The sequence below is a fragment of the Cyanistes caeruleus genome, chromosome 12 (assembly GCF_971803275.1).
Source record: "Cyanistes caeruleus chromosome 12, bCyaCae1.hap1.1, whole genome shotgun sequence".
NCBI classification, from domain to species: Eukaryota; Metazoa; Chordata; class Aves; order Passeriformes; family Paridae; genus Cyanistes; species Cyanistes caeruleus.
The window spans coordinates 1,714,286-1,726,268 of record NC_141712.1 but is presented as its reverse complement, the minus strand read 5'-3'; the positions used below and the strand labels follow the sequence as shown (position 1 = coordinate 1,726,268).

The following is an 11,983-nucleotide window of genomic DNA, read 5'->3' as shown; positions in this document are numbered from 1 at the left end:
CCGGGGCGGGCCCTGCCCGCCCTTTCCGCTCCGCGCCGGGGGAGGAGCGGCTGCGGCGCCGCCGCTCGGAGCTGGGCTGCCCTGCTGGGACCGGGACCAGGACCGGGATCCGGACCGGGACCAGAACCGGCATCGTGACCGACATCGGCATCAGAACCAGGGCAGCGGAGCCGGGAGCGCGCCCCCGTGCGGCGGGGCGGGCTGCGGCGCTCAGGGCTCCGCGGCCGGGGCACGGCTCCGCACCGGGACAGCGCGGCACCGCTCCGCGCACCCTCCGCGCCTTTCCGCACCGGACCGGGGCACCGCTGTGCACAGCTCTGCACGGCACCCGGACACGGCTCCACACCGCTCCGCACCTCACGCAGGCACCGCTCCGCTCCGCACCCGGGCTCCGCTCCGCAGCGCGGCCCCGCTCCGCGCGATGCTGCCCGGGCTCTCCCCGCGCCGCTGCGCCTGAGGCGGGCGCGGGGCGGCCATGCAGCCCTCGCTGCCTTAGCTGAGCGCGGCGCTCGGGCCGGAGCCCGCGGCCACCCCCCGGCGGCACCGGCGGCACCGGCACCATGAGGAACGGCGATGACCTGGAGGGCTTCGACGGCGAGGCGTCCAGCGCCTCCATGATCTCGGCGGCCAGCAGCCCTTACCAGCCCACCACAGAGCCCGTCAGCCAGCGCCGCGGGCTGGGCGGCCTGCGCTGCGACCTGGACTACCTGCGGGGCACCTTGGGCAGGCTGAAGCTGGCCGAGGTGGTGAGTACCGCGGCGGGAGCGGGGCTGCGGCCGGGCGGTGTGAGGGGCGGGCCCGGCCGGGCCGTGCGGCGCTGCCGGGGCCGCAGGAGCGCCTTTCACCTCGGCCGTGTGCCCGCGGATCGCCGCGGGGCCGGGACAGCACGGCAGGCAGCTGCTCGGTAGAGGAACCACACGGTCTGCCCCCGTGCAGGGGAGTCGCGGGGCCGGGGCCGCCTCCCGGCCGTGCCCGGCTGAGGCTCCGCCGTTCCCCTGGGGACCCGCCCGGTGCCCGGTGAGGAGCGCGGGGGGCCCGGGGTCCGCCCGGAGCACGCAGAGCCCTCGCTCGCCTGCTTGCCCTTAGCGGGATGAAGTTCTCTTAAATGCACCGAGTAAAAAGAAAAAAAACCTTAAAAATCCCCCGAACACCAAACGTGAGGTTTTGTGTTGTGAAATTAAACGTGAGCTGGGTTCTTTCGTGTACTTTGGACACCTCAGCTGCTTCAGTTTGACGGAGCCTGTGCAAGGCTTGGACCACCCCAGCAGTGAAACACATAATAAACACCAAAGCACTTCAGCAGTTTCTGTGGTGATGTTTGCCTTCGTCTGATCTACTTTCCAAGTCACTATGACATTTATATTTTTCAAATCACAAATGTGTTTTTCAAGATATTAGGAAAAGAGATGTTTATGAAAATGTCAATCATCTTGAAATAGATTTTTAAGTAATTTCTTACAGGGTACTGCAAATTCTTGTAACTTAAACAAGTTCTTTGAGAAGTGTGATGCCAGAAACATTTTAATATTTTGTATATACAACTTCAGCATTTTAAATCACTGCTGGTTAGTACAGGGCAAAATTTGTACATAGAGGTTTTGTGAAAAACTCACTGGAAGTTTCTTGGCTTCAGGTGCACACAAGTTTATAGAGGACTCTGGTGATGAATTCATTTTTTATGAATGCCCAGTAAAATCCAGGGTTTAGAAGTGTGATTTGTTTTCTTCTCATTTCCTCAGCGCAGGGTAGGATCTGTTCTCTGCAAGTGGTAGCAGTGAGCTTGTTAGCCCAGTAAAACAACAGGGACCAGCAGTGTGTGTGTGTGCTGTGTGTTCAGGACTGGAGCCAAAGGATCTGTCATCGCTGTGCAACATCTACCTGTCTTCGAGTTGTTAAAAACTGTCCATGTGGTGGAAATCCCGGGGTGGTGCTGCCTGATACACTGAAATAATCTGCCCTCGGGATTTTTGTTTCAGTTCCTACTGCAGATCCTTTCTGCAGTACACTAATAACTGTGGCAAGTCTTGTTAAAAACCTGTCATTAAAATGACTAATTACTGATCGTAACTGAATCCTTTATTATTAAATCTGACTTGCTTGGAACAAATCCCAAAGATATATAGAGTACACCTCATAAGTTTTTAAGTCATGTAAAGAAAGATGGGGAAAATCACACTCTGCTGGAATTTGAGAGGTTTCCTTGTCTCTGGACAAAGACACTGCTGCTCATGGTTGGGCAGATTTATACTTGCAGAGCAGTGTCTTCAGAGGAACTGAGCTATGCTTTGTGCCCTTTTCATAAAAATGATCTGAACTATTGCGTGTGGTTTCCAGGAGTGTATGAATGCAGAGGAACAGTAGTTGAGAAGAAATTAAATTAGGTAGTATAGGGTGGAAGGCTGTGCATCAGCTCAGCCTGTTTAGTTGGACTCAAAAAAACTCCTCAGTCACGGTAATGGAAGAGCAGACCACTGACATTTGCAAACTAATGGAAAACTGAGCAGTGTTGGAAAAGAGAGAGCACATTCCACTGTGTACTTAGGTTGCTTATTTGCCAAGTATAATTATTTGAATTACAATATTCAATAATGCCTTTACAAAAATACTGAAGGAACCAACATGTAACAAAGTCTGTGGTGTAGAACTCTGTTAAAAACAAGAAGGAACTCCTGGCACACAAAAAAACATTACAAAAAGGAAAAAAAACAAGTACTGGTTAAGATAAAAGTCTCTAAATGTATTACAGTAAAAAAGAATGTTACAGGAAAGATTACAATGCATATGCTTCATTTAGCATTAGGATTTGTCTTAAAATACATTCGTGATTGGCAGGCAAAATATCAGCTCGAGGCAAACACTGCTGCTGCTTGTTGTAATCTTTGGTTGAAAGGCTTCCCACAAACTGCCCCGTGGTGCTGTGTGAAGGAAAACTGCTGCTCTCTGTGGCTTGGATGGCCCTGCTTCCAAATGCCCAGTTCTGACTGTCAAAAGCAGAAGGAGCAGGGCATGAGAAATTCCCCAGGTTGCTTAAAATAGGGGTAAGGCTCTGTTATTTTGTTGTAGATTTGTCTATATGGATTCAAATAAAGGGGTTATTACAAGAGGAAAGTTGTCATGGCATTGTAGGCATATGGAGTAATGCAAGTGCTGCTAGAGGGGACAATAGTTTTAACTCATTCATATTTCAAGAGAGTATGCCCCAAAGTGTCCTTTGAAGGGATACCAACATAATGGCTTATGATGATATTTCATGTATAGTATTGTGCAGCTTATTTCTGAGCCTTGTTTTGGTTTTTACCAAGTTTGGATTTGGTTACAGACTGGAAAACTGTACAATGTGGTGCTTACAGCTCCTCTTTATGGTCAGGCTGAAGAGTTCCTAGTCCTTGGATCTGCCTGCCAGTGGTCAGTAATAGCAGTGAGGGAGTAAAGGGCCCATGTGAAACAGCTTAGCCTTGAACTGATTTCCCCAGTTTTGACAATGTTGTTGCCAGGTAGGTGAGCTTTCCAGAAAGGAGTCTTTTGCCTGTATCTCAGTGTTCTGTTGAAATAGTTGTGTGTGTTTGTTGGGATGTGTGAGGAACATCTGCTGTACTGGGAATGCAGCTGTAGCCTCTTTACAGCAGCAGCTGGAGGAAGTGTTGGACCATGGGGAGTGTTGGACCATGTCAGGAACGTGTCATGTGCAGGGCTCCTGGGGTGGCTGAGACACCTGAGGGTGTCCCCAGAAGGAAGTGGCACATGAAGGGGGCACAAAGGGAAATAGAAGGGGGGAGGACTTAAAGTAGCTTGGGGCTTTCATATTTCATTTGTGCTTTTTGGTTTCGTTCTAATGAGACTTTGAACTCTCAAGGGAAGTCAGGGAGAAGCCAGGGCACTTCTGTACTGACCAAAGAAATGATTTTCCATTGTGGAGGTTGTCTCTGTTGGCCTTTGGGCATTGAAAAGGAGCAGTACCTTTTCTCATGGAAGGTGTGGGAGAGAGGTGGCTGTCCTTGGAGAGCAGAGCAGGAATGTTCTTTAGAGTTTATTCTCATTACTTTCTGGCATGAATTTGTTTCTCATGCTTTTGAGGGCTTTAATACTTCCCAGGGAGACTGCTGTACAATAATGAAGTGGGTATCACTGGAAAACTTTGCTATGGATGTCTTCAAATGATTTGTTTTATTTCAGTACTTTCTCCCAATTCCCTTGAATTTCCTAAGGACTGTATCTCCTTTTCCTGAGTGTGCTTGCTGAAGAAAGGTGTTTACTGTGTGAGGAGTCAGGAGGGGCTCATTCTGTGATGCAGAGGAGATGAGCTGGTTTGCAGGTACCACCTCTCTGCTGGAAATAGTTTCATTTTAGATGAGAATATCTGGGGGGTTTTTTCCCTGTTCATTTTAGTTTTCAGCTTTTCAAAATGCATTATTATTTTTTCTTGATTATTGTGGTTCTGCACCCCCAAGGATCTTACTGTCATTAAAGCTGAGCATAGACATATTTCCTACTGAAATTCCATGGCCAGTCGTGGCTGCCCTTTGTCTGCTGCTCAGTTTTTCTGGGACTGTAGCTCCAGGGTGGCTGTTTGTAGGCTTTAAGTAAAGGAAAACCTGGCAGGATCCTGTTGGGAACCCTCTTGGTTCTCACAGGAATCCTGCCAGGTTTGCACAGGCACTTGATTTAAATTAGCTTTGAACAGCTGGGCCAGTGGGTGTGAAGAATTGTGCCTGGTCAGTTCCTGTGCCATTGGCAGCAGTTCTGAGTGGTTTACCTGGAGCAGTGGGATCTCAGAGCAGCCTTCTGCTGGAAGCAGCAAGAGGCAGAAACCCCTAAGCATGTGCTGGCTGAGAGAGGATGGATGGCATTTGTGGTGGTTGCTGATGGCTTCTGTGGCTCAGACAGCCCTAGACTTTCTTCTCGTTATGTGTTTGTTCCAAATCCTGCAAAAATCCATCAGAGATTCCTTTTAAAGAAGATAATACTTCTGCTTGGGAGGTCTGTGAGCTGCAAGATGCTGATGAGTGCACCGGGAAGTATCTGTGCTTGCTCTCATCTTGTCTATAGCATTTGATATTGCCAGGGGAGGCAGCAGTTTGAGCTAAATGAAATCTGATGGGAATAGCACTTCAGATGTTCACAGCTTTCGGAATGAAAAGTTCCATCTTCGTTGGTAGAGAGTAGCTGAACACTGAAAAGAAGTTGTTTTGTGGCTTACTGTCATTATACATTTCCAGATTCAGAAATGGGTTGCTAAGGCCAGGACTACAGTAAAACTCTTGGCTGTCAGGTTCTGGTGCAATGAAGAAAACAAAATTCTAAAGCCAGGAATGCATGCCTGCATGGGTGGTAAGACTACTGGCAATTCTCATTGTTAATTATATTAGAAAATTAGAGTAATAACATTTATGTTCTAAGCAATAAGCTAATTGCTGACTATTAGAATCTGGTTGAAAGCTATTCTGAGGTGTCCAGTAATCTCATATTTATATTGCTGCTGTCTTGTGTCTTGAGCTCAGCATGTCAGCTGCAGGGGAGGATTAGATGGAGCCTCCAACCTCTCACCTGTGTGTGATGTGTCACATCTGAGTGCCTGTCTGACCTGCCTGCTCCTTTTCCCCTGCAGTGCTCTGGGTGTGATTCCTGTCTGGGAATGGGTGGCTGGAGGTGGCTGCTGCCATCTGTAAGTCAGGGAAATTACCTGTGAGTAAAGGGAGATTGCTTTTGCATTGGTCATTGTGAAGTTTGGTTTGTGTCAGTGGGGTGTTAATTCAGTTCCAGAGAGTTAATAGAGGGCAGGGGTGACATTCTGAGCGAGGTCACAGCAGTCAGGCCATCAGTCCTGGTGGGAAGCAGAGCACTGCAGGGACACACCTGAGCCTCAGAGGGCAGCTGGCATCCCTGGCAGCCCTGTACCTGCCTGTTTTATTCACAGCTGATGGGTTCACCTTAAGGTTTAGTTCATTTATTCTGCACTTGGGAGGCACAGAAACCTTCCTCCTTTCATGGTGGATTTAGTTCAAGAAATTTATAGCTCTTTGTTCCTGTGTTAGTTAATGCTGCCACTTGCTGTAATTTCTCCTGAGCCTCCTGTCCTCAGCCAGCTCTGCTCCTGCTGCCCTCAGCAGGACAGGAAGGTTTGGACCCTGCTGGGCAAGGGGCTCTGCTCTGGGGCTGTGGCTGCCCTCCGTGTGCCGAGGGGCCGAGCTCTCAGCAGCCACAGCCTGAGCCCTGCTGGCCTTTGGGCTGCCCCTCAGCGCTCTGTCGCTTCTCTTCCATCCCAGGATCACACTGGCAGTTTATAGTCACTCTGTGATGAGCTGCATTGCCCACCTTTTTATTCTCTTATGCTCTCCAAACAGTGAATGTGTGTAACTGTAAGAAATCATTGGGATTTTTCTGTGTCATGTGCTGAGCTTTGGTTTTTGGTGGCATTTGTAGCTGCTTGTTCAAAAGATGTTGCGTATGACAGTGGGTACTGGTGATCTCTGGTATTTGGTCTTAGAAAAAGGCTGTTATATCATATTGAGTGGATCAAATTTGTAATTCATAAATATGCTTAGAAATCCTCTTCAGGTGTCTCTTCAGCGCCTCTGAAACTCTTGATTTTTCTTCAAAAAGATTTCTCTTTAAAGGTAGTAGATCTTCATTGCTGAGTGCTGATATTTTTATCCTAACATTTACTGTGAAAGAATAAGACAACTCTGTTTAGGTTTGCTTTTTATTGTTTCTGTGAACAACTAAAGAAATGATTGTGGCTGTCTTCCCACAGAAAGGTGAATAGCTTTTGGTTTCTTTCATGGTGTCTCTTAATTACCATCTGGCCATGGGATCATATCCTCCTGCCAGTAAACTCCAAATTCCTGGTAATAATTTCCCTCTTAAGATGGTGGATAGTTTTAAAATTCTGATTTCAAAAGAAATTCCTACAGTGTCTGTACCAAATATGTTGTATTTTTTTTCCTTCCATTATGAACCAGTGCAATAGTAATAGATGCACTACACTAATGTAGTTCTCATGGTATTAATAACTGGAAAGCTGCCCTTATTTCTTGTAATGTTTCTTGTAATGCCTTTTGTTGCTGAAGCTCCCTAGTGATTTAATTATTATCTTGAGATAAGAAGACAAGGACTAGAAATTTAAGAGCTTGTATTTTTCTTGTAACATAATCAGTGTTGGAGGAATCTGTTATTTCTGGTGAGAGTTAGTGCATTGTTTTGTGAAATCAACTTGCCCACTTTTCAGTAGCCATCATCGTCCTGTGCTCAAAATTGCATTTCATCAAAACCTCTCTTACTTCAGCACCTCAGCAAATAATTTCATACTGAAATTTTGCATACAAAGAAAACTAAATGCACAATGAAGAGACATTTTGATGCCTTAGGATTTTAGCTTTTATATTTTTCAAATCCTGTACTGCATTGGTGTATAAACTCCATATAGAGTGTTAGTTAATTCTCTTCACATTTTGGTCAGACAAAGCAATCCATTTAGGCCTGAAATTCAAGGATACCCTAAAGCCTCAGGCCCCAGAAAGTACAAACAAAAGTGAGTTGTGGGGAAGCAAACTAGGGAATATGACTTAATTACCTGAAGCTGTAATTGGAGGATTAACTCTTGATATGTAAATGGGGAAAACTTATATCTGAAAATCTCGTGACCATTGTCAGTCTTGGGTATAACCTCTGTGAGGCTTTTGACTGTCCAAGATTTATGTGTTGAAGACCTTTAATAAATACCTACTTTTATTCTCTTAACCATCTGTAGCTTCTGTACTCCAAGGCATCATCTTAACAATGGTCAGCTGCTGTTCTGTAGTGTTAAAATCACCACTTATTAGAGCTGCAATTAAAAATACATTCTTATGTAAAAAAAAATTAAAGTCACTTAATTCTCAGATGATTTGTGTAGTTGCTTCCAAAAATATGGAAGTAATGTTTAGGTTTCCCTGGATCTTGTACCATCAACTCCAGAATATGGGAGGAGGGAGGCAAAGCTGGATAAGACCAAACTGATGTAGAATAGGTGTAAGAACATCCAACCATGAGTAGAGAAAAGATGGGTCAGAAATATTGCTGACAATGGGCAGAGAGGTTCTAGAGCTGGTGTAGCTCTCACCCAGCGTGAGAGGGCCACTCCCAGCCCACAGTGGGGCTTCAGGTGAGCAGAGATCCTCTGGTGTTTTAATCTCACTGTGTGCAAATTAACTGTAACTATAGTGAAACTATGGGAACTATAACTCACAAGTATCAGATTCCTGACTGTGGTGTTTAATGAACTGTGATTAAGGCTCTGGTGTGTAATGCCTTAGATTATGGAAGAATATGATGCATTTTTACCCAGACAAGTGTTCCAGCATCCAGTTAAACCTCTGTTAATATGTGACTTGATATGCAGGTGGTGATGCTTGCATGTCTTTAAATTTTCTTTAGCTCACATGTACGTTCCCAAAGTGTTCAGGCTGGGAGTGAGCTGACCTGGTTGGGATTCTTTGCTTCATTCAGAAGAGCCTGGAAGCCCAGCAGTGCCAATGAGTAGGAACACTCGTGTGCCATGTCTGAGTTGCACAAGGTGCTGCTTCTGCTGTGACTTTCACTGAAGCTAACCCGGGGTGTTTTCAAATGCTGTAAATCTGACAGTGGTACAGCGCTACTCAAAACAGGTCTGGCAGTTTTTTTCAAATTATTTTATGAATTGACTACAACCATTTCCATATTAGGAATTTTCTGTACTTTTGTACATTTTTAAACTGAAATGCTTGTGGCAAGAAAGCAACAAGCATGATTGTGAATATTATTAAATGCTTAAGTTCTCCAAGTCTTTAACAATCTGTAGTAACTTCTGTCTCAGGAAATTCATGCTAGAAACTGATACTGCTGCTTGAATATCGTGAATAGATTAATTAGCTGTTTGATCATGTGCTCTTCTAAAAGAAACTAATTCTTGCATTTAATGCTTAGAAACTTTTTATCTAATGTAGATTAAATCTTTTGTTAGACATAGTGATATTTAAAGTTGAGATGCTGCTGTAATTAGTAACATTTTGAATTGCTGGGGAGCAGTGCAGCTGCACAGTCGCAAGCTGCTGTGCAGCCCGATGTGCAGTCCTTGCTGTGCAGCCCCTGCTGTGCAGTCCCAGCTGTGCAGGCTGATGTGCAGTCCCAGCTGTGCAGTCCCAGCTGTGCAGCCCCAGCTGTGCAGGCTGATGTGCAGTCCCAGCTGTGCAGTCCCTGCTGTTCAGGCTGGTGCTGGGGATGAAGGCAGCACTGCAGACTCTCTGTGCTGCTCAGTGTTTCCAGGCTGAGGCTGCTCTCCAGTTCAGAGTTCCCAGGATCTGCAGTTCCACGATGGCATCTGGGGCTCTGTGCTGTTTGTGGAGCTCCTCCTGCATCCTCAGAGTCAGCCTGACCAGCACGGCAGCCCCAGGCATTCCCCAGCACAGCAGCCACAGCTCTGCATGTCCCAGCCACATCTCTTGTTTTAATGTTCTCTTTCACAAGGATGGCTGCACTCTTTTTGCCTTTTAAGGGATGGCATCTAATGGGGCCTTCGGGTTACAGTCTTGGGAACTTGGGATTGCAAGGACATTTTGCACCATTTCCTTTAAACAAAAACAAACCCAAAAAATTTCAGTGGATTCTGTAGGACTACTTTATGTTCTTGGCTGTTTTCTCATTAAAATTCTTTTCTTGCTTTAGTATTTGTGGGGTGTTTGATGTTTAGTCATAATTGGGATTAAATGGGGTTTTAAAGGATACAGACTGATTCTGATAGTGATAAAATAGAACTTTCACTTTTTAAAATAACCAGGCTAATTAAACTAAAGGCGTGCAGACCAAATACTTGACAAATATTATGATTATACCTTTACTTCTTAAAGCTAATAAATTACTTAATTTGTCTGTTTGCTACCAGATTTACAGTACTGTGTTTTAATATTGTTTTGACTAGCCAGATTTCCAGCACAGGCTGGCCTGTGAACATGGATGGGAACATCAGAAGTTCAGAAGTGTTGATTTTTCTCTTTTTTAAAGCTGATTAGAGAATTCTCATAAGTGAAGCAATAGGGTTTTTTGTACTTTAAATAAAGATCATGCACATATGATCTCAGAAATGTGCTGTATTCCAGCAGAGTTTGTGTGTGTACAGCTCCAAGACAAGAACAGGGCAGTTATATCTGCCCATTTTGTTTAAATAGCAAAGGTATTATAAACTCTGTGTTCTTACAGCTTGACTTAATGCCAGGAAAATGCCAGGAAGTGGACTGGAGAGGATGCTTCACCCTTGCTGGGAGGTTGGGGAGGGAAAGATGCTGGGAGGTACCTCCTGGGCATCCCACACAGGTATTGCTAACAGCTCATAAATGCTGATACCAAACTGGTGACTCTGCTGATTTCAGTGACACTGACTATTAAATTAGTCTGTAAGGCTGACAGGATTTAGCAGTGATTTTTAAGGACAGTTTTTTTTCCTGTTTTGGTGCCTGGAAGTGAGGCTTGCTAACATTCAGGTTATTGCATGAGGCTTGCTAAGGGAGCTTAAGCTGGATTTTCTCTCCATTTTGTTATCTGTAACCAGTTTTTACTCTGTTACTATTGTGGTAAAGCCTGTGTGAGTAGGACTATGGCAACAAATGGGACTAATGGGAAAATATTTTATTCTCCCTTCTGCCCCTACTACTTGCTGCTGGAAGTGGCTGAGGAAGATGCAGATGACTCAATGCATACAAAATTACATTCAGTGTTGCACCAAAGAAATGCATGATGGTTTCTTTGACCTATTTTTGCCTGTCTTGTTGAAGAACATGATATGCAAATGCTAGTCAGATTGAGATAAAATTGGACTTGAAGACATCGATCTGGGTAGTTCTGCTGTTTAAGAATTTCCACTCAGTGTTGTGTGAGTGCTTTAATTATGGTTTTTATCAGTGCCCTGTTCTGAGGTCTGGCTGCACTGCAGTGGTTTGTGTGCAGAGTTCCCTGGGCTGGTGACTTGTCCCTCTCTGCTCCCCTGGGGCAGGCAGGGGAACACTGAGGCTTCTTGAGAGAATTTTCTGCCTGAGCTTGGTGAGCTGCAGCTGCCTCTGAGGAACCTGCCCTGTCTGGCACCGCAGAGCAGCCTGTGGTGCTTGGGAATTAGAGATTGCTGTAAAAACTCTACTTGTAGACACTGCCAAAATGAGCATGAGACAATGAATGGGAAAATTAAGCCTCAAGTATCAGGATATGGTGAAAAAGGGCTGAAGAGCCATCTACTTCCCTTAGTTTTTCTGTTTGATGACACTCACTGCAGCCATTGGCACAATTCATGTACTGTAGATACGAAATAAACCTTTCCATTTATGAGTTGTTCACTTCACTGGGTTGTTCAGAAATGAAGTGACTAATGGAGAACATGAATGGGAAAGTTAGAAATGTGAGACTGTGTTAGGATTTTGTTCATTATTGTCTTGAAGGACCTGTTGCGTATGGAAATATTTTGATTTGTGCTACACAAGAATTACAGTTTCTGGGGACTGGAGACACAGGTTCCTGTGGAGAGGAATTGGTGGGAGAAGCCAGTTATGTTTTGCATGTTTTGTTTGCCTTTGTTTAAAGCATGGCTCTCTGTATGGTCTTCAAATGAACCTTCCTGTAGGGTGGGGTTGCTAAAAAGCAGTCGATGGGCTTTTGTTTATGGGATAGGTGGCACACTACATTAATTTTTGTCTAGTCTGGATGTTTTGTTTGAATCTCATTCAGATTTCAGTGGGGAAATATCATGTGCTGAAAACAAAAATCTCCTTGCCATGTGCCTTGGCTTCAGATGCTGTTCAGTGGTTCTTTTGGTCATCTGCTTGTTGGATAAAACCTAAAATACATCTAAATCAGACTTTTTTTAGGGCAGGGGATTTCATTGTTTTTGTTTTCTTAGGAAGAATTATATTTGTTTTATCTGTCAAAACCTACTTTGTGTTTAATGGTACTTGAACTGGAATTGGTTTTGCATTTATCTAGCAGATAA

General features: G+C 45.2%; 1 protein-coding gene across 3 annotated transcripts in view; it reads left to right on the top strand.

Annotated features, from left to right (window-relative positions):
• Positions 1-37: 37 nt before the first annotated feature.
• Positions 38-11,983, top strand: part of CMTM4 (CKLF like MARVEL transmembrane domain containing 4) — a 35,871-nt gene continuing 23,925 nt past the window's right edge. For 2 of the 3 annotated variants that reach the window (XM_086847678.1, XM_086847679.1), the window contains exon 1: positions 38-746. In XM_086847678.1, the coding sequence (XP_086703804.1) occupies positions 561-746 (186 nt within the window). In that variant the 5' untranslated portion in view covers positions 38-560. Of the gene's footprint in view, positions 747-5,778; positions 5,934-11,983 lie in introns of those variants that run through there. The other variant, XM_023934994.2, reaches the window with a different exon arrangement.